General features: G+C 53.2%; 1 protein-coding gene across 5 annotated transcripts; it reads right to left on the reverse strand.

Annotated features, from left to right (window-relative positions):
* Nucleotides 1-1,526: 1,526 nt before the first annotated feature.
* Nucleotides 1,527-21,031, reverse strand: ZNF333 (zinc finger protein 333). 5 transcript variants are annotated; one of them, XM_087425299.1, is made up of 12 exons: nt 20,956-21,010; nt 18,400-18,443; nt 17,228-17,351; nt 16,743-16,835; nt 15,440-15,522; nt 12,222-12,338; nt 10,949-11,036; nt 5,188-5,276; nt 4,465-4,591; nt 3,967-4,062; nt 3,295-3,365; nt 1,527-2,798 (listed from the first exon to the last, which is right to left on the reverse strand). In XM_087425299.1, exons 2-12 carry the CDS (start codon nt 18,400-18,402, stop codon nt 1,704-1,706), a joined length of 1,986 nt encoding a protein of 661 aa, XP_087281425.1. In that variant the 5' UTR covers nt 18,403-18,443; nt 20,956-21,010; the 3' UTR covers nt 1,527-1,703. The 5 variants fall into 5 exon arrangements, with proteins under 5 accessions (XP_087281425.1, XP_087281424.1, XP_087281426.1 ...); XM_087425298.1 differs by lacking the exon at nt 20,956-21,010 and adding an exon at nt 20,707-20,936; XM_087425300.1 differs by lacking the exon at nt 18,400-18,443 and having other exon boundaries at nt 20,956-21,031.
* Nucleotides 21,032-21,312: the final 281 nt, after the last annotated feature.

Consider the following 21,312-nt stretch of genomic DNA (forward strand, 5'->3'; position numbering starts at 1 on the left):
ATACGCTGAAGCCTACCCGCAGTGTGCTGGTGTCAGGAGGTGGGGCCTCGGGAGGTGACTAGGTCATGGGGGTGGAGCCCTCACCAGTGGGATCAGTGCCCTTGTGAGACACCCCACAGGTCTTGCTCCCCTCTTCTTCCAGGTGAGGACACAGTGAGAAGGCAGCCATCTGTGAACCAGCAAGGGCCCTCACCAGACATCAGATCTGCCAGCACCTTGATCTTGGACTTCCAGCCTCCAGAACAGTGAGAAATAAATTTCTGTTGCTTATAAGCCACCCAATCTATGGTATTTTTGTTATAGCAGCCCAAACAAAGACAGAGACCAATATTTATAAATGTGTAAAAGATTTTTAAACACAAATAATACACTTAATCCAGTGGACATATGTAGAATACATGGATTTCAAGCACCCATGAAGCCTTTATACAAAGTGACCACAGGGCCGGCCCCGTGGCTTAGCGGTTAAGTGCCGGCACTCCACTACTGGTGGCCCGGGTTCGAATCCTGGGTTCGCACCGATGCACTGCTTCTCCGGCCATGCTGAGGCCGCGTCCCACGTACAGCAACTAGAAGGATGTGCAACTATGACATACAACTATCTACTGGGGCTTTGGGGAAAAAAAAGGAGGAGGATTGGCAATAGATGTTAGCTCAGAGCCGGTCTTCCTTAGCAAAAAGAGGAGGATTAGCATGGATGTTAGCTCAGGGCTGATCTTCCTCACCAAAAATAAAAATAAAAAACTGACCACATACTAAGTTAGAGACTGCACTTAGCCCTAATAAACCACCCCTGCCCTCACCCCCCAGAAAAGACAATGTCATTACCAGTAAGAAGTGCATCTTGTTCACGTAACAGATGTTCAGAAATAAACAGCCCAGGTGCAGCCACACACAGACACCACTGGGGAACCAGGATGGTTGTGACTTGTGGCCACAGAAGCGGCTTTTACCCTCGTGGTCACAGGATGGCTCCTCTACGTCTGGACGTTGCGTCTGCTTGTACAAAGACAAGAGATGGAGGGGTCTGGCCAAACGTTCCTTCACGACATCTTTCCCAGGAGTCACCTCCAGTGACTTCTCATTCTCATACTGGCCAGGACTGGGGACGTGGCCTCCCCTGACCGTAAGAAGAACTGGGAGATGGAGGTTTAATAGAACACATTAACAATCTGAACAAAAAACCCAGGTTCTTCTGCGAGAAAGAAAGGGCAATTAGGGTAGGCAACTAGCAGGACATGCCACACTCGACCTAAAAGCAAATCTCAACAAATACCTAAGATTTGTTAACCTAAAGACCACAGACTCTGCTACAAGGTAACTAAATTAGAAACCAACAACAAAAAGGCAACTAAAAAATAGCCAGGTACATGCAGGAACTTTCCACAATGATAGAAACATTCTGTATCTTGAATGGGATCTTGGTTACATATATGTACACATCCGTCAAACTCATCCAACATACACATAGGACTTATGCATCCTACTATAAGTAATAATACCTCTATAAAAATACACCCACGTACTATTATTTTAAAATTTAATTACAAATAATTCATGGGTCAAAGAATAAATGATAATTCTAAGACATATTTAGAATTAAACCAAAATGGAAACATTAGACATCAAAACGTGTGATGTTGCTAAACGAGCACTATGAGAGACGATGATAGCCGAATGTTTATGTTTTTACACGCTGGAAGTTAACTAGCAAGGGGCCCGCCGCATGGAGGAGACCCCGATACAGGCAGGCCGCCATGCCTCACATCTCCTCTCCCAGCATGGACCCTTTTGTGCACAGTGAGTGAAGAGCTGTGTCTGAAGGCTTTCTCACACTGATCACACGCGAAGGGCTTCCCCGCAGAGTGCGTCCTCACGTGCACAATGAGGTGTGAAGACTGGCCGAAGGCGCGCCCACACTCCTGGCACGCGTAGGGCTTTTTGCCCGTGTGGGTCCTCGCGTGCTTCCTGAGCGACGAGGGCTCACTGAAGGCTCGCCCGCAGTCCTGGCACACGTACGGCTTCTCTCCGGTGTGCGTTCGCATGTGACTCTTGAGGGTTGAGAGCCGACTCAGGACCTGCCCGCACGTGGCACACTCGTACAGCTTCTCCCCCGTGTGGGTCCTCTTGTGGACGTTCAGGTGGGTGCTCGTCCGGAAGGGCTTCCCACACTGGCTGCACGCGTAGGGCTTCTCCCTGGTGTGAGTGCGCAGGTGCGTCTTCAGCGACGAGTGTTCCCTGAAGGCCTTCCCACACTGACTGCACGCAAAGGGCTTCTCTCCAGTGTGCGTTCTCACGTGGCTCCGCAGGGAGGACGGCTGGTTAAAAGCCTTCCCACAGTCCCCACAAGCGTAGGGCTTCTCGCCCGTGTGGTTCCTCTGGTGCAAAATCAGGTTAAAGTTCCTGGTGAAGGTCTTCCCACACTGACTGCACTCGAAGGGCTTCTCTCCCGTGTGCACTCTCATGTGCCGCCGCAGGTTCGAGGAATACTTGAAGGCTTGCCCGCATTCCTGGCACTCAAAGCACTTCTCCGTGGTGTGAGTCTTCTCGTGCCGCAGAAGGTCAGAGCTGTATCTGAAGGATCGCTCACACCTGTCACACGCGTAGGTCTTGTCCCCACTACGGATCCTCTCAGGCATGAGCAGGTGAGCGGTCTGGAGGAAGGACTTTCCATTCTCTGGGCATTCATAGGGGTCCCCGCCAGCATGAATCCTCTGGCACTGAAAAAGTGGTTTGACGTTAAAGGGTTTCCCAAGTTCATGATATTTATAGAGCTTTTCTCCAGTCTGAGGTTGCTCCTGTCAATTGAGGAAAATATGAAGACCCAAGGCTCGAATACATCCATGGATATTGTCCCCCATGTGAACTGCGTGTAGGAGAAAGACATTTCTACAGCTGAAGCTTTCACCATTTTAGTGTCTGTACCATTTCTACCCTGAATTCTCTCAAGTGCACGTGCTGCCACAGAAAGCTATCATTTCCATTACTCTCACGGGGCTTCTTACATGCAGACTTTTCTACATTGTTTATGGCTAAATTAAGTTTTAAACACTTAACATCTGTTCACATTTATGAAAATGGTTACCTATGGGAACTCTGTGAAGACACATCTTGATCTACATTTAGAATTTTCCCCCAATTCATGACATTCACAGACTTGTTCCCAAGAAACTGCTTCCTCCTGGGTGAGCACCATTTGCCCTCAATCTCTCTGGGCTCTTGTACTGTTTTCTAACCTACAGCAAACCAGACTTTTCCCAGTAAAGGACCAACAATAATCCTTGTGTACCTTACCCTTTTCACGCCGATGGATGGAATCGCCACAAAAATATCTTGGTTAGGAATTGAATCTTGAAGTTGAGAGCCTGAAATGAATTGGGGGGAAGAAAATTAAGTATGCAGAGGAGGAAACGGTAGGATGAAGGTGACCCAAAATGTAAGCAAGGCATGCATGGATTTTTTTTTTTTTTTACTGCTGATCCTAAATATGGGAAAAAATTGTGAAGAGGAAGAATGTTGGGAAAAAATTGTGAAGAGGAAGAATGTATCAAAGAGTAAAGAAAAATTTTATGATATTTGGCTTTGTGAGGAGTTAGGTAATCATAGGAACAGGGGGTGGAAACAGTAGATAATTTACTAAGAAATGATTCTATGAAGACCGGGACTGACGCTGAGAGAAAGTCTTAGCAAGAAAGTGGAGTGGGGAGGAACTGGCTGAATATACGCACGGAAATGCTAAGTGTGAAGAGGAGGTAGGACAAATCTCTCTAAGACCAGAGTACAGCAACAGAGATAAGAAAAAAAAGAAGGTGGAATTCACTAAGGTGCTCAACCAAACACCTTCTCCGTCAAGGGCACTGAAAGTGCTCCCTTACTGACAATTTCCAAATCCAACACTCGTGTGACCGGGCAGAGCTGGCGCTCACCTGATCTGCCTGGCGCTCACCTGATCTGCGTGGCGCTCACCTGGGCGGCCTCCTAGGAAGAGTCCCCTCTCGGTGGTCCACAGCTCTTCTCTTTGCTCCAAATGGGAAAAGGCACTGGGCGGGCACAGCTGATCTCCTGCTCGTGGGAAAACACGCATGGTGTGGGCAGACTGCTCCCGCCATGAATGCAGGGTGAATGCCCTGAAGTCCTGAGGGGCACTGGAGACTGGAGCAGCAAAAGGAACATGCCCGAGTTCTGACGGGCAAGGCAGAGCCCTTCCACTGAGGAGCCACCAGGTCCCTGAGGACAGTGGGACTCTCTGGTCCCCAAAACCCAGGCCCTAGCTCAGAGACACGCCTGAGAAGCCCAGAAGCTTTTACCCACGGAGAAACAGCCATGGAGAGAGGACTTTCCACACTGTCAGCGCCATCAGGGCAGGACTCTGTCCTCACCTCTCAACCTCCCCGGCCAGCACAGTTGCTGGGGACCCACAGTGCCTGCACGAGTGTGTGGGTGAAGCGCAGAGGCCGGCCTTACCCACGGAGGCCAGGTTCCTGTAGTTCTCCAGCATCACGTCTCGGTATAGGCTTCTCTGAGCAGAGTCTAGAAACAGCCATTCTTCTGGGGTGAAGAGCACTGCCACATCCGCGAAGGTGACCGGTTCCTAAAACACACACCCATCGCAGCTCAGCCAGGCGCCACCCCCACCAATACTCAAGAGGATGGTGGGGGGCTGGAGGCCTGGGGAAGGGAGGCCCCGTGCAGAGGATTTGCAGACAGGGTTCTGAGGTCTCTCGGCATCTGCCCCTCGGCTCACCCTCAGAACTAGCACTCCTCTCTCTCTTCCCTCTCTGAGTGACAGCATCCAAAAGCATGGCATCAAAGGACCTCAACTTCACGACAGGACTCAGCTACTGACAATGAGGCAGGAAGCCCCTGCAGATGCATTTCCCTCCAGCTCCAGCATCCAGCTGCATCCACCTGCCACATGCAGGTGGCAGGCCAGAGAGAAATATGTGATAAATGACAAGGGGGGCTCACATCCTCGCTCTGCTTTCCCTCCTGACGCTTAGCGGAACATGGCACTAGACAGCCTGGGCAAGGTCTGACTGAGGGGGTGGGATCGTTGCCCACCCACTGCTGGGGGCCCAGAGCCTGGAAGCCTAGAGACCAACCCTGTGGGGTCGAGACTCAACAGGCCCCAAGAAGGGGACAAGAGGGCAAAGCAAGAAAGAAGAGCCCCAGGGAGTTCTTACTTACCCGTGGACAGGGGGTCAGCACCCCAGGAGCTGTGGCTTCTTCCTCTGCGCGCTCCTCCCAGAACCATGTGGGGCCCTGAGCAGGGAGAGCTGGAGGAGGAGAGGGGGCCGTGAGGGCCTGCGCCTGGCCTAGGGAGCACTCACAGGACCAAGGGCTGTCCAGCCGGACAGTGAGTGACCACGTGTGCACACACTCACGGGGACACACGTTAATGTACACAGAGACACACATGCACATATGCTTGCACACACACCTGCTGAGACACACATGCACGCTTGCCACACAAGTACACACGCATACACACATACACAGACTCGTACACAGACACACCACATATACGCTTGCATGCACGTATACACACAGACAAGCACACATACACACACAGAAATATACAGACACACGCAAACATGCACATACACGCACAGAAACACCCACACACACGTTTCCTCCATTCCATATCCCTAGAGCGCACAGTCTCACTTCACGAGCAGACTGAAGTGTCTGCAGCGCCCCTACTCCCCCTTGGTTCAGCCTTGGGTCAGCTTTTCCCCCCTAGCTGCTCGGCCCGTCCCCTGCCCACTCTGCAGGGCTGGTATCGCCCCAGGACTTAGCACAAGTAGGGGACAGAGACCCGCCACCACCCTGAGTCTGCCTGAGAAGGAAACGTCCCTTGCTGCCTTCAGTTCGAGACCGTCCCTTCACCCAGGCGATTCCAGACGAGCAACTGACTCCCGACCAGCCCTCACCTCCTGCACCCTCGCCCCTGCCTCTCCAAGGGACCATCCCCTCAGGGATTACACCTGCACCACGTCCAGTCCCTGACCCCACGTATTAGTGTCCTGGAGCTGCCGTCACAAAGTACCACACGCTGAGGGGCTCAAAACCTCAGGGACGTATTCGCTCACAGTCTGGAGGCCACAAGTCTGAAATCCAGTGTCAGCAGGGCCACGCTCCCTCTGAGACTCTGGGTGGATCCTTCCTGGCCTCCTCCCGGCTTCTGGTGGTGGCTGTCAATCCTGGGTGTCCCTCAGCTTGCAGCTGTGTCCCTCCAGTCTCTGCCTCCGTCGTCACACGGCCGTCCTCTCCCGTGTGTCCCTGTCTTCACCCGGAATTTTCCTCTTCTTAGAAGGACACCAGCCCTATTGGATTAGGGCCCACCCTCACGACCTCATCTTACCTTGATGGCAGCGGTAAAGACCCTGTTTCTAAATGAGGTCACACTCACAGGAACCAGGGGTTAGGACTTCAACATCCCTTTTTGGGGGCCCCAATTCAAACCATAACACCCCACTCTTCCCTCTAGCTACTGTGTTCTGTTCCCCATCATGGACAATCAACCCTCTCTGTGTCCATTTCTCACCTCCCGCTCACTTCCCATCACCACCACTCCAAGGACCAGCACCTCACCAGGATCACCAGTGACCTCCCTCCGCAGTGGGGATCCAGCCGATACGTTCGGTCATCCAATTCCTCCATCTTGAAGCCCACCACCCCCCCGGCTTTGGTGTCCAAACCCCCAATCTCCTCGGTCTCCTGTAAATGTCCTCCTCCATCACGACACGGGTGTCCCCACGTCATAGACCTTCCTCTTCTCATCTTGCTCGGTACTCTCTGCCTCGGCGGCAACCTTGCCCGCTCTGGGCATCAATTCCATTCCCAAGTCTACCTGACAAGGCCCAAATCCCAGGCTGATACTCCATCTGAACTCCAGACCCAGGCACCCAACCATCGCCTCCAACACCCCCACCCACCTATCTGGGGGAATGCAAATGGAACTTACCCAAAGGGAGCTAGAGGATGGGGCCACCGCCCCAGCAGGCAGAGGACAGAGCCTCGAGCCACAGAGGATTATTCTCAGGTCTTGAACCTGCCCATCTGGCTTTTGAACTTGCTTGAGACCTGTAACCCTTTTTCTCTCCCTTTGGGAATGGAAATGTCTATCCTATGCCTGTCCCATCACTGTATTTTGGAAGCAGAGAAGTTATTTTCTGGTTTCACAGGTTCACAGTGGAAAGGAATTTTGCCCCAGGATGGATCGCACCCCGAGTTTCACCCATACCTGATTTAGACGATTTCTATGACGAGATTTGGGACGTCTTGAGTTAATAATATTTAGATGAAATTTTGGACTTAGAGTTGATGCTGGAATGGTAAAAACTTTGGGGACGTTGGGATCATGTGAGAGTATCTTGTATGTGGAGAGGATATGAGTTTTGGGGAGCCAGAGGGCAGACTTATGGGTTGAATTGTGTCTCCTAAAAAAATTATGAAGTCCTAACCCCCAATACCTCAGAACGTGACCTTATTTGGAAATAGTGTTTCTGCAGATGTAATAAGTTAAGAGGAAGTACTAGTGGAGTAGGGAGCCCTTAGTCACACATGACTGATGTCCTTATCAGAGGACAGACACACGAGGGGACAAGGCCACGTGAGGATCAGGCAGAGACGAGCGACGCCTCTCCACGCCAGGCACACCAAGGAAGCCAGCAACACCAGAGGCCAGGAGAGAGGCGAGGAAGGGTTCTCCCCTATGGGTTTCTCAGGAAGCATGGCCCTGCCAACATCTTGATTTCAGACTTCTGGCTTCAGAACGGTGAGACATAAACTTCTGTTGTTTCATGCACCCCTCCAAAAAAATGCGCTCGTCACCTTCTTCTCAAAGCCTGTTCTTCTTCCAGGGTCTCTGATCTCAGGGAGGGACATCCCTGCCTCAGATGAGAAATCTCACCCTGACACCCCACAGACCCCAATATAATCAAAAAAGACCCAGTGACGCCATCTCTACAAGGAGCCCCTCTCCCCCACCCCATGCCTTTTCCTCCCTCCCCCACTAACGCCTACATCACACCTTTCCTTTCTGGACCCACTTACATGTCACTCCCTCAGAGGGCTCCTTCCTGAGATCTCTCCTCAATATCCTTTTCCCTAAGAGGACCCTCCCCCTTTCTTCACAGCCCTGACCTATGTGTAACCAGATGTTTGTTTGCTTCCTTAGGTGTTTGCTCTGTCACCCTCAATGGACTGGAAGCTTTGGAAGAACAAGCCTGGAAAGTTCTTTTTCCTTTCACCCCCCCATCCACCACACCATGCTTGGCACACAGATGCTCTGGATTATCTGGTAAATCGACGCGTGCGTCACTCAGCAAATGCACCGCCTGGTAAATGGACGCGTGCGTGGCTCAGCAAATGCACCGCCTGGTAAACGGACGAGTGCGTGGCTCAGCAAATGCACCGCCTGGTAAACGGACGAGTGCGTGGCTCAGCAAATGCACCGCCTGGTAAACGGACACGTGCGTGGCTCAGCAAATGCACCGCCTGGTAAACGGACACGTGCGTGGCTCAGCAAATGCACTGTCTGGTACATGGACGCATGCGTGGCTCAGCAAATTGTCTCACCCAACCCCCTGCAGATGTCTGAAATCATCCCAGGCCTCCTCACTGTGCAGACAAGAGTTACACAGCAAGCCTGACCACTTTCCTTCACAAAGCCTGCTGGCAAGGCTGGCCCTTGGCTGGCCTCTGGGAATTTGCATTTGGGCAGGGTTCCCCCACCCTAATAAGAGAGGCTCACTCTGGTTCAACTGTACAAACAACGTGGTTGATGCTGAACACCTGCCTTCCCTCCAGGAGCCTGGAATTTGGTACGTGCTGGGCACAGGGTGCCCATGTGACCAGCCCCCATGAAAACTCTGGGCACTGGGTCTCTAATGAGCCTCCCTGGGAGACAACACTTCACACGTGCTGTCACAACTTGCTGCCGGGGTTATTAAGTGCCAGCATGGTCGGGTTCTGGTGAGAACATGGTGGCTTGTAGACAGCCACCTTCTTGCCGTGTCCTCACATGGCGGAGAGAGAGCTCTGGGGTCCCTGCCTCTTCTTATAAGGGCACTAGCTCTATGGGATCTGGGCTCCACATTTATGACTTCATTTAACCTGAATCACCTCCTTCAAGGCCTGGTCTCCGATACAGTCAAATGGGAGGTTAGGGCTTCAACGTATGAATTGGAGACAGGAGGTGAGGGGGCCAGTCCATAGCACCTGGGGACATTTTTGGTTGTCATGACTGGAGGGGCGGGAGCCTTCCAAGAATTCATATGTTGAAGTCCTAACCCCCAGTATCTCAGAATATAACTGTATTTAGACACAGGGTCTTTAAATGGGTAATTAAATTAAAATGAGGTCAGTAGAGTGGGCCCTAATTCAATATGACTGGTGTGCTTACAAGAAAAGGCAATCTGGACACAGACACGTACAGAGGGAAAACTCAGAAGACGGCCATCTACAAGCCAAGGAGAAAAGCTGGGACAGATCACAGCCCTCAGAAGAAACCAACCCTGCCAACACCTTGATCTTGGACTTCCGGGTGAGAAGATCAACTTTTGTTTTGGTACTTTGCCATGGCACCCAAGCTAACTAATACAGAGGGGTGCTACTGGCTTCTGGTGGCTGGAGGCCACGGATGCTGCTCAACAGCCTGCAGTGCACAGGACGGCCCCCCACAGCGAATGACCGGGCCCCAATATCAGCAGTGCTGAGGTTGAAAAACCTTGGTCTAAGCTTAAATTTCCCAGAACTCCTCTCTGCCCCTCCCCCCAAGACAAAGTCGTCATCTTATATGCTTCCATTGCATTCTGGTCTTTATTTTTAAAAATCTGGGGGCGGGCCCCGGGGCTTAGCGGTTAGGCGCGCGCGCTCCGCTACTGGCGGCCCAGGTTCGGATCCCAGGCGCACACTGCTGCACCGCTTGTCCGGCCGTGCTGAGGCAGCGACCCACATACAGCAACTAGAAGGATGTGCAGCTATGACATACAACTGTCTACTGGGGCTTTGGGGGGAAAAAGGGGAAAAAAAAACAAAAGGAGGATTGGCAATAGATGTTAGCTCAGGGACGGTCTTCCTCAGCAAAAAAAGAGGAGGATTGGCATGGATGTTAGCTCAGGGCTGATTTTCTTCACACACAAAAAAAAAAATCTGCCCGCCCAGCCAGACTGTCAGCTTCAGCAGGGAGAGAGTCAGGGTTTTGTGTCCGATTGTTTCCCAGTGCCCACAAGAGGACAACCACAGAGCCCTTTGAGAGTACTTCACGAGCACAGTGTACTCCAAAGTATTTCAAGAGCATGGAGTACTCCAAGTACTTCAAGAGTACTTCAAGGCAGAGCCTTGCCCAGGACGCTTACCAAAAATATGTGGACGAACAACACATAACTTAAATCTATAATACAGATTCCAATGCAAGACTGGATGATACTGTTAAGAAAAAGAGTTTATTACTCCTACTAGAAGGGAAGATGGAAGGAAACAAAAGCCTTGCAATTAAAGCTAAGACGTTATCTGTCCTCCAGAACTAACTTTTTCCCCCACTTCTTGGGAGATGTGGCTTTAACCTCATTTTTTAAAAGTCCAGTTAAAACATCTGTCATTTATAGTCAATTCAACTGTAATTTTCAGCATCGACATGATTGTGTAGTGAAGAACTTAACCTTCCCAAGGAGAGGTCTGGCCTTTGCCACAGCTGAATGGGGCCTACTCTTTCTTAACAGAAAGACCCAAGACCGAAGAAAACCAAGAACCCAGCCCCCCATCCTCAGAAAGCGCCTTCCCCGTGGACACATACACTGAGAGGTGACTGTCTGTACCCTCTCCTTGCGGGCAGGCAGAGCAATGCCTGCAGGCGGAGGAGGTGACGGCGGACACGCCAGCTCACAGACGAAACACAGCCCTGGGGGCCCTCTGGCCACCAGTCTACCCAGAGCTCACTCACCAGAACCACCGGCCACCCACAGGCCGGGGAGGCCCAGCGCAGGTACAGGCATGACCACCCTCTGAATCCGCACAGCCGCCTTCAGCCCCTGGACAGTGACAGGGAGAGGTTAGAGTCACCCAGGTGATGGGATCCGCTCACAGCTGTTCGCCCCGACTGAAGTGGCAGGCCCGGCCCTACTTTGGGGAACACACTGAGAAAAGAAGGCACCCGCCCTGTTGACCTTATCCAGGTTTACCCAATTCTTCAATACCCAGTTCAGCCCTCTGCTAGAGCTGCAGCTGCAAGATGGGATGGGGAGAGGGGCCGGGTGGGGAGCAGCCTCTGAGCAGCCTCCAGCAGAGGGGGAAATGCTGGAGCAAGAGGGGCAGCGGATGGCCAGCGGACGAGGGGCGGAGCGAGGACACGGAGGTGGACCCGTGCAAACGAGGGCAGGTTGGGAAGTTATTCCGGAAGGAAGCCCTGGGGGGAGAAAGGACCTGAACTCGCCTCGACTGGCCGCTGCCTCGGGGAAGGTGTCTGACCTAACCAGCATTTCTAAGGGATGCCTCTGGCTTCCGTGTCCAGGGTGGGGCCCAGTGGAAGCAGGAGCCAGTCAGGAGCAGCTCCCAGGGTCCAGAACTAACAGTGGCTCTGGGCAGGGTGGTGGCAGCGGGGACAGGAGGAGCAGTCAGAGGTAGGTCATATTTTGGAGGAAACGCTCGCAGGACTTGGTGGCAGACGAGAAGTAAATGTGGCGGGTGCCTCAGGGCAGGCGATGGGCAGGGGCGGGTGGGAGAAGACCCCTTCTCCTCAGGGCGGGGCTCACAGCTCGCCTTAGAGCGTCCTCAGATACTCTCCACCTCGGTAGGGAAACGCAGGGCCCTGAGCCAAGTGGGCTTCACCAGCCTGGACGCTCTTCGCCCGGCCCTCGCATCATAGGACCCGCTCATTCCTGTAGGTTTCCCGCTCATGGACGGGGTGGGAGTGAGGGTGGAAGGAGTGGAGGAAGCAAGGCTGGACCAGGAGAGGCAGGGCCCCGGTGCTAGCCCCTCCCCCAGGCTGCTCTCCCCTGACACCACCCTGGAGTTACCAGCACTCAAGGCAGAAACTCTAGGGCCTGTTCAGCAGTTCTTACCTGGAGCTAACCCTGGGCCTCCAGTGGGTTCCCAATTCCCAACATTTGGCCCTAGATTCCTCCCGCCCCTTCTGCCTCCCCAGTTACAGAAATCCCGAACCCCAGGCCTTCCTGGCTGGGCTGGGGCACTCACAGCAGACCACCTCCCAGGCTTACTGTGTATCCAGAAGACCAAGGCGACTCCCAGAGAGCTGGCCGGTCCTCTGGAACCGAAGGTGTCCCCCTCTCTCCCATCTCATGCCTGATCTGCATCCTCGGGTCTAGCCCTGGCCCCTAGGAAAAGGTGTGGAGGGTGCTGAGCAGGACAGAGGTGACACTGCGGCTGCTCTTAGCCACAGAGACCCTTGGTTTTGGGGTAGCAGTGCCGTCGGAAGGTGGGGCACACAGGTCTGGCAGTTTCAGTGACTCCCCGGTGGCTCCCCTACTCCACTGTGGGCGCCAGCCACCAATGACGCTCTCCAAGGACTGATCACACAGAGACGGACCTGACCCCTTTCTGGTTCAGGGGGCCCTGGCCGCAGGTTAGGCCACAAGCCCTCGGAGGCACCGCAAAACGTTTTACTACAGAAAGGCTGGGAGCCCTTGGTTCAAAATACGAACATTGTTCTGTGTTTTCTCAGATTCTGCATTTGTCTGCTTGGCATCCGTCAATCACTGGGCCAACTACTGGCCACAGTTGTTTACATCTCTCCTGTGGTCCAGAGCCCGCACTCTGAACCACCTCCTTCATCTGGTGCTCACACACTAAGACAATCACCCGGGCCGGGAACCCGACAACTGGGGATAGCCCCTGCGCCCCAAGGTCCCCCAGACTTACTCACTCGCCAACTCTAAGCTGTGTACTCTGCCCTGCCTTTCCTGCAGAAATCCCAATAACGGCTCTGACCTAGACTCTCCCCTCACTCCTGTCTGCCTCCTGACTAACCCTGGTGCCCCCCCGCCGCCGTGGGGCCCTGTGTGGCGTGGAGCCCTCTGCTCTCAAGAAATGTAAGTCACAAAAATCTTCTTTGAGGGGCACTGGCCTCTCCGTGTTGTCACTCAGCCACCTCCGTAAATTAAAATCCACAGGTACCATGTTGAGACAAATGCTTTCATCAGAATAATCTTGACACAGATCACTCTTCCTGAAGACGAGGTTTTCAGGAGTTCGGCCTACTTGTTCAGCACACACTTACCGAGCACTGCAGTGTGAGCACTGCAGAGACGGCAGAGGACAAAAGTGCCGACACCCCAGCCTCCAGGAGCGGGTGTCGTGGTGGAGAGGTCGCGCCGGCGAGAGGCAGCACGGGGGGCCTGGGACGGTGACAAGGCTGAGCGTGGAGACCCCCCTTCCCCAGCCTCCTTTGGCTCTTCTAGGAGCAGCCCCCCGCTCTGTGTGCCTGCCCCTCCCCTGGTGTAGCTAGCCAGGAGTGGGGGCCACGGGGCCTCAGCCTGTCCCTGGCCACCAGCACTCATCGCCACAGGACAGGGAGGCCGCAGAGCTGCCCCATGGGCCCCAGTGATGGAGACAAGGCTCAGCGATGCCCGCCACAGCCCAGAAGGGCTAGCTGAAGAGTCAGCGCCATCAACCAAGTGGCGGGCTGTGTGACTCAGGCAGCAGATCCTCAGACCTAGGCTTTGACAGTGGCCTCCAGAGTTCGGCCTGGAATCGACCCCAGCTCCAAATCCAGCTCTACACTTATGGGCTGTGTGTCTTCAGGGATGGACTGCTCAACTGTTCTACACATGTGGCCAGAGTGGACCTCCTCTGTCCGCTCAGAACACTCTGTGACCGCCCATCTCCTAGGGCTCGGATGCAGCAGAAGCCACTCCTCTCCCACACTTGGTGCCACCACTGAGCTGGGAGTGGAGTTCTGTGGAAGGTGCTAGAACCTTGTACTGACAGGAAAGAGCCCACAGAAACCAGAGAGGACACTGTCCCTGGTGGGTCATCCTCCCTCCCTCCCTCACATGGTCCACCTGCGGCTCCAGTGGGGGCCTGGAGACGCCTTCACACGCTATCTGTTCACTTCTTCATTCAACAAGCACTGGTTGCAGGCTCTATGACGACGCACAGAAGGCTCTGATGGGGTTACTGCAACAATCACGTCAGACGAGGCCCCTGCGACCCAGCAGCTCCAATAAGATATTTTCAGATCCTAGGGTCTCAAAAACCTTGCACCCCTCCCCAAGCAGTAACTGGAGAACACCCGTTACCAAAAAAAGAGTGTAAGCTGAGGACAAGGAGGACCTGGGCAGCGGGGAGGGGTCTCAGCTGCCCTGGGGTCTGCTGCGGGCCACGCCGCGGTGAGGGTCTCGGCTGCCCCGCGGCCCACACCAGGCTGCGCAGGGTTGAGGCTCCCCTTGCTCAGGGCAAAGGAAATGAACAGAGGTCTCTACAACCCGGGCCATGCCACCCCATCCACTGGGCCAGCGGCTCTGACGCTCTGAGCCGACACCACCCATGGCAGAGGTGGCAGGGCGCAGACTCAGGGAACTCAGAGATCTTACTGGCTCTGGGACAAACAGGCCCAGCCAGGGGTGAAGCTGGCCTCTGTGTGTCCCTCTATCCAAACCCTAACCCTAACCCTCCAAATGCCCAAGAATGGGAACCCAAACCTTGGCAAGTCCTGCAATTTGGAGAGGCAGGAACTCGGGGCCAAAGCTCACGTGCACTCTCTCGTGCACTGGACGCTGATTCTGAAGGCTTTCCCACACTTTGGAAAGGGCTTCTTCCCGTGTGGGGTCTCCACTTGTCTCCTGAGGGCTGGGGAACCCCGACAACTTTCCCACGTTCTTCACAATCAGAGTGGCCCTCTCTCCTGTGCTTCTCTTGTTCAGATCCAGATTATTCCCCCAGAAGCCTTTCCCACCACAGTGAAAACATCGGGTGCCTTCTTTCCAGGCAGAGTTTGCTCCTGGCAAGGGGCGAGTGATGACGAAAAGCTGCCAACATCCGGCCTCGCCCAGGGATGCTCCTCGGCAGAGGCACGTTTCCAGCATGTTCAGAGCTGTGCTTTGGAACGGTGGAGTTCTTTGAGGAGGCTGCAGGCTCCACCACAAGGCTTTCCCACACCTGTAACTTCCATGGGCTTCTCTCCCCGGCGGGCTGTTTCTGCTAACCGCTGAGGAGTAAATCGTACTGCACACGATCCACGTCTGACTCTCATGGATGGAAACGTTTACTGGGGGGAATCTTCTAGGAAGAAAGAGTCTTGAGTGACAGGTGGGGTTTGCCAAATTCACGAGTCAGGCATGGTCCCTTCAGACTGTGGGAATGTCCTTGAGGAAACGCCCCAGCTCACATATCCCCCTGGCGCTGGGTGCACCTCAACTCACGAGTTCCTCAGCTTCTCCTAAGAGAGGAACGAAGACCAACCCCCCAGGAATCTTACCATGTGCATGTCACGTGGTGAATTTTCCTCCAAAATAACCCGCTCAGGAGTAGATGCTTTGGGTTTAAGCTGAGATTCACAGTCTAAAATGAATTGAAAAGAAAATTAACTTCTTTCAGAAAAAAATACTGGTATGAAATTGACACACAAAAAATATACAGGCGCTTTTTTTTTTAACTTTGACCCTAAACTTGGGAAGGTACTGAAAGGAGAAAGGCATCCATGAGCAAAGTGAGACTCTTAAGAGTAGGGCTGTGTGTGGAATCGAGGCGGAAAGGAGAGGCTGTTTCCCAGCAAAAGATTCTGTGGGGACTGAGACTGATGCTGCTGGAGCGAGAGCATTAGCAGAGAAACAAGTAAGCAGCAATTAGACAGAGAACATACTGAGAAATGTCCAAGTTAAAGAGGAAGTGGACAGTCCATGTGGGCAAGGATGTGGAGAAATCGGAACCCTCATCCACCACTGGTGGGAACGTAAGATGGTTTTAGAAAGCAGTCTGGCGCTTCCTCAAAAAGTTAAACATAGAGTTACCATGTGACCTAGCAACTCCACTCCTAAAAATAAACCCAAGAGGACTAGAAACATGTCCACACGAAATCTTATACAGGGATGTTCACAACAGCATGATTTATAACAGCCAAAAAGTGGAAACAACCCAAGTGTCCATCAACTGATGAATGATAAATAAAATGTGGTCCATCCATACAGCAGAATATTATTCAGCCTTAAAAAGGACTGAAGCACTGATTCACGCATGGACGAACCTCAAAAACATCTTACTGAGTGAAAGAAGATAGACACCAAAGGTCTCATGCTGTATGAGTCCCCTGATATGAAATCTCCAGAACAGGCAAACCCAGAGAAACAGAAATTAGACCAGTGGTGGTCAGAGGCTGGGGGGGGGAGGGGACGGGGAGGGACGCTCATGGGGACCAGGTTTCTTTCTGAGGTGACGGAAATGTTCTGGAGTGTATCGCTTGCACAACTTTGTGAATATACTAAAAACCACTCAATTGCACACTTTAAAAGGGTGAATTTTATGATATGTGAATATCTCAATTTTTTTAAAAAAAGAGAAATTAGGACAGATCTTTTTCTGAGACCAAAGATAAGTATGAGAGGAGAGCTAGAATGTGAAAACAGAAGAAAAGCTAAAGGAACTTATTTGAGAAACCTCACCCCAAAGAGCCTTTAATTCCCTGCAGAATAAGGGGCCTTTAAAACGCTCTCAGCCTGACACTTCCCAGTGCACCCCCCCCATCCAGATGGGTCACAAGATCCACCCCCCACCCCGGTACTCACCCACACCCGCGGCGCGGAGAATGCCTCGTGCTGCGGCCCTCAGCTCTCCTGGCCCCACCCGGGAGCCCAGACTGGGTCTGCACGGCGCAGGCCCTGCTCCGGAAGAAGACACGCGTGCTGAGCGTGGCGGGCTTGCGGAGGAAAACAAACACCCGCCCAGGCCTGCCGCTTCCACGGGGCCTTCAGCTTGGGGCGCTGAGCAAGCACAGCCCCATTTCTACGGAACTCAGGGGTGCTCTTTCCTATGGGCCCAGACCACAGACACCCCCTGTCTGCCCCGTGGGGCTGAGGCTCCCGCAGCCCTGAAGCCCAGGACCAGCAGGCCCTGACCACAGAGAGAACAAAGTCAACGCAGTGCAGGGAGCCCTGTTGCCTATGGAAGCCAGCACACGGCAAACCCCACGAAGCCCACGCCGCACCTCTGTGCTCACTTAAGAAGCGTTCGGCGCCTGCACACGGAAGGACGGGGGAGGTGCCAGCCTTACCCCAGGAGGCCAGGGCCTGGCAGCTGTCCAGGGTCAGGTGTCCGCACAGGTGCCGCCGCGCACCGTCCAGCAACGCCCACTCCTGGCTGAGGCCCACCGCCACATCCTCCACGGTGACTGATTCCTAAGACAGCACACACATGCCGGCTCAGCAGGGACCACCCCACCACTCTGCAGGACATCTGGTCATCGCTGGGAAACGGAGACCCAGCGCAAGAACCTTCCGACAGGGAGCTCTCTCCACACCAGGGCTAGGCAAACCCGCCGCCACCTGCTCTCATTAATAAAGTTTTATTGGCGCACAGCCACGTCCATTTGTTTACCCATTTCTACGGCTGTTTCTGTGCTAGACCAGCAGAAGTGAGTAGTTGCTGCAACAGAGATCACACGCCCCACCAAGCCAAAAATATTTACTTTCTTTTCATATTTGGACAAATCTGAAAGGATAAGCTTTGGCTCTCTCTGTCACTTCACTGACCAGTGATGGCACAGCCTGTACTTCTCAGCTTGAGAGAGTTTTTCCTAAACTCCTCCTTTAAGGCATCACAAGTTTGGGCTTGACCTCTTAATTTTTATGATGTGCCCAGGACCCCTCCCCAGACTCATAAGCATTCAGCCATCTCTTACACCTGTTAAAACAGGACTTCCACTGCATGTGAGAACCTTTATGGCATTTTAATTTCAGAATTCTCTGCCGCAGCAATGCCCAGTAAAGCTCTCTGTGATGATGGAACGTTCTGGGTCTGCACTTCCCAAAAAGGCAGCCAGCAGCACAGGTGGCTACTGAGCACTTGAGAAATGTGGCTCTGGCAACTGATAAACGGAGTTTTTGATTTTACTGGATTTTAATTAATTTTCATTTAAATTTATACAGCCACCTGGTTTTCTGGTAGGCCTCACGTGGGGCGGCGGGGATGGCCCTGGAGGAGCTGTGCAGTCAGACTCGGGAACTGGGCACAGAGCCCGCGGCCGCTGTGGGGACCTCCTCCCAAGCTGCTTCCCTCTGGAGGTCCCTCACAGAAAGAGGTCTCCAGGTCCCCTGGGGCAGGGCTGAAGATGCCCCACAAGTCCCCTCCCCTTCTTCCTCAGCTGGGGGACAGGGAGAGAGGGGACAGGAACCAGAGGATGTAATTATTCCCCCACAACCATCCCAGCTCCCCCAACCCCCTCACCATGACACCAGCGCCAGGGTTTAAGGTCTCAGGAGGCGCCCTCCCTGCAACAGAAGAGAGACCGGGGTGAAGGCGAGGGGGAGGGTGGAGGCAGAGCACCGAGCAGGGTATTCCACTTTTGTGGACCAGCAGGGAGGCCAAGCGAAAAACCCTGACACGGAATTTATCTCAACAAGCAACATACTGGGCCCTGAGCCACCTTTCAGACCACAGCCCCTGACCATTCCTACCGGCTCCTCTGACTAAGAAAAGGATCACATCTCCTCTATAATCCCTCAAAATACCTCTAACAGCCTCTACTTTTCCCCCACTGCCCTTATCAGGTTGTGATTTTTATATTTATCTGTTGAGGTGATTTTGCCTCTCTCTCTCCAACTACAACAGAAACTCTCCAACTACAGACCTGTGTCCACTTTTTCAGGACTCCAAACCCTGCCACCAGCGCAGCACTCAACTAAGTACTTTATATACTAGAGGTTGGCAAACTTTTCCTGTAAACAGTCAGACACTAAATACCTTAAGATCTGTGGGCCATATATGGCCTCTATAGCAACTACTTAACTCTGTGATTGTAGCACAAAAACAGCCATAGAGAACACACGTGTTCCAATAAAACTTTATTTATAGAAATCAGCATTGGGTCAGACTGGCCCACAGATGTGGCCCATGGGCCACAGTTTGCCAACCCCTGCTCTATATCACGTGGTAGAGAGAAAATATCAATCACCAAAGTCTCTCATTCTGCCTCCTACATGCATCTCAAACATTCCAACTTCTCCAATTCCACAATCGCCTTCAAGCCCCAATACCATCATCTGAGTCCTGAACTTTCTCAAGCTCCTATATATATGTGGACCCTACATTCATTGCTGCCCATCCTAAACTGCATGCTTAATTCAGGAGCTGTGTTTTGCCTAAATCACAAATGAAATCATGTCACTCTCCTTCTTAGGACTCGCATTCAGTGGCTTCCCAAGGGCCTTAGAACAAGGCCCAAAGTTGGCCAGGACCTTCAGGGCCCTGCCTTCCTCGCCACCAGGCTCATCCACTCCGCACTTTGTTTTCTCTACTTTAGCTCTTCCTGCCTTTCTCAGCTCCTGGAACACACCAGGCTCTGTACTGCCTGACGGATTGTGCATCTAGAATGTTGTCTCAAGTCTCCTCCCCACTCCTACTGCACAGCCTGACCCCTTGTCAGGGGTCTTGTGTTAGGTTCAAACATTTCTCCTTTTAGGATGTTTTTCCTCACCTCCTCCCCAAGTTCTCCTGTGACATGTTTCCATATCACCCTTGTCATTATTCATTTAAAATCTGCTTCTCGGCTGGAATAAAACCCCCACGGGGCAAGCACTATATCTATTTTGGTTGCATGATTCCCCCTGTACAGGGCCCAGTTCACAGGGGGCCCCCCCCAAGGAAAATGTGCCAAACAATCCACACTCCCCAAGAATAATTCAGTATAGCCAACCGAAGAAGGCACACACCTGCACACACAAAACAATATAACACCACAAAAATCGAAAGTAAAAATGACTGAAAATGCCTGTTGAATATAACATAAATCACAACACTCGATTACAGATGTCTTTAAGACGCATTAATTCTTTCAAAAAAGGCAAGGTGGGACAGGTATTCTGTTCGAAAACAAACACCTCAGTCATTAAATTGAAATCTGATGTTCAGTTTTCCTCCAGAACTAATTTCTTCCTCATTTCTCAGTAGAATTGAGCTTTAACCCTATTATTAAAAAAAAAAAAAGAAGAAGACATCCCATTTATGGCCAACTCAATGCCAAGTCCCAGTACGAACAAAGCCTATGTCATCCTTTTCCTGGAGTCCCATATATTTTGAAGCTCTAGGGCGACTTTCAGGCTGGGGGTGACGGCTGGAGCGACATGAAGAGAACCGAACAGTCTTACTTTTCCTTGATGATAAGACGGGTGACATAACTGAGAAGTAACTTCTCTGAAGACACCCTCACCTCACAGTGAAATGAAACTGATGTCCACAGCCCAAGTAAAAGTCACCAATTAAAAGCTCTTTTAAATGAAAGAAAGAAAAGAAGGAAGGGAGAGAGAGGAGAGGAAAGGAAAGCTAAGCTAACAGGCCCTAAGCCAAAGAACTGCAAAATGTCAACCACCGAAAAACTCTGGCAACTAACGCATCCCCTGATGGCGGGTGCACCCCATTCTTTCAATTCCCTCGACAAGGCGCCCACATCGATCTGCACACGTAGACTCAGTGCTAACTTTCCAACTGCAGAGCCAGATCACAGGAAATAAGACAGAATACCGAATACCCACGAACCAGGGAGACGGGGGAGGGCGGGTGCGGGCTGGGCGGGCCGGTCACCCCGGCCCCGAGCTGCGGGCCCCGGCCGTACTTCGTGACTCCCCTTCCGATGGACGGCAGTCCCGTCCCCCGGACGGGGGTAGCTGAGGGCGGGGTGCGGGCGGGGCGCGGGCCCATGCCGGCCCGGCGACTCGGGGCGGCAGCACCTCGGCCCGGGCGGCCGTCCCTCCGGCCCTCCCCGCCCCGCGAGGGGCCCGGCCGCACCTGCAGACGGCCCGGAGACACTCCCACCGCAGCGCGCCGCGCCGCCGCCGAGTACTTCCGCTTCCGGTCCCGGGGCCGCCGGGAGCGGAAGTGGCCGGGGCTCCCGCTCTAGGGGCTGAAGGGGCTTCAGGCGGCGGCGGAACGGTTGAGCCCTTCTTCATCCGGCCTCCGAAGAGAAATTCTAGTTCCGTTCCCGGGGGAGAGAGACGAGGGTGGGAGTGGACCTGGAGAATGGGGTGAGGGGCGGGGCCTCTGCCCGACGGGGGGCTGGGGGCGGGGCTGGGGCCCGGTGGGCGGGGCTGGGGCCCGGTGGGCGGGGCCTCGCTGGCTCGTTGCGGTGCTGGGTGTTGAACTGCC

This window comes from Ceratotherium simum, chromosome 39, assembly GCF_057802395.1.
Source record: "Ceratotherium simum simum isolate JZ-2026a chromosome 39, ASM5780239v1, whole genome shotgun sequence".
Taxonomy (NCBI): Eukaryota; Metazoa; Chordata; class Mammalia; order Perissodactyla; family Rhinocerotidae; genus Ceratotherium; species Ceratotherium simum.

Bases quoted from the DNA above. Each gene is read 5' to 3' on its own strand.
- ZNF333 (XM_087425296.1), bottom strand. From the start codon at position 20,868: ATGGGCCCGCGCCCCGCCCGCACCCCGCCCTCAGCTACCCCCGTCCGG. The intron at 17,352-20,706 runs GTTCGTGGGTAT...GTGCTGTCTTAG, and splicing joins CGCCCTCCCCCGTCTCCCTG to GAATCAGTCACCGTGGAGGA. The intron at 11,037-12,221 runs GTAAGCCTGGGA...GTCACTGTCCAG, and splicing joins CTTGGTCTTCTGGATACACA to GGGCTGAAGGCGGCTGTGCG.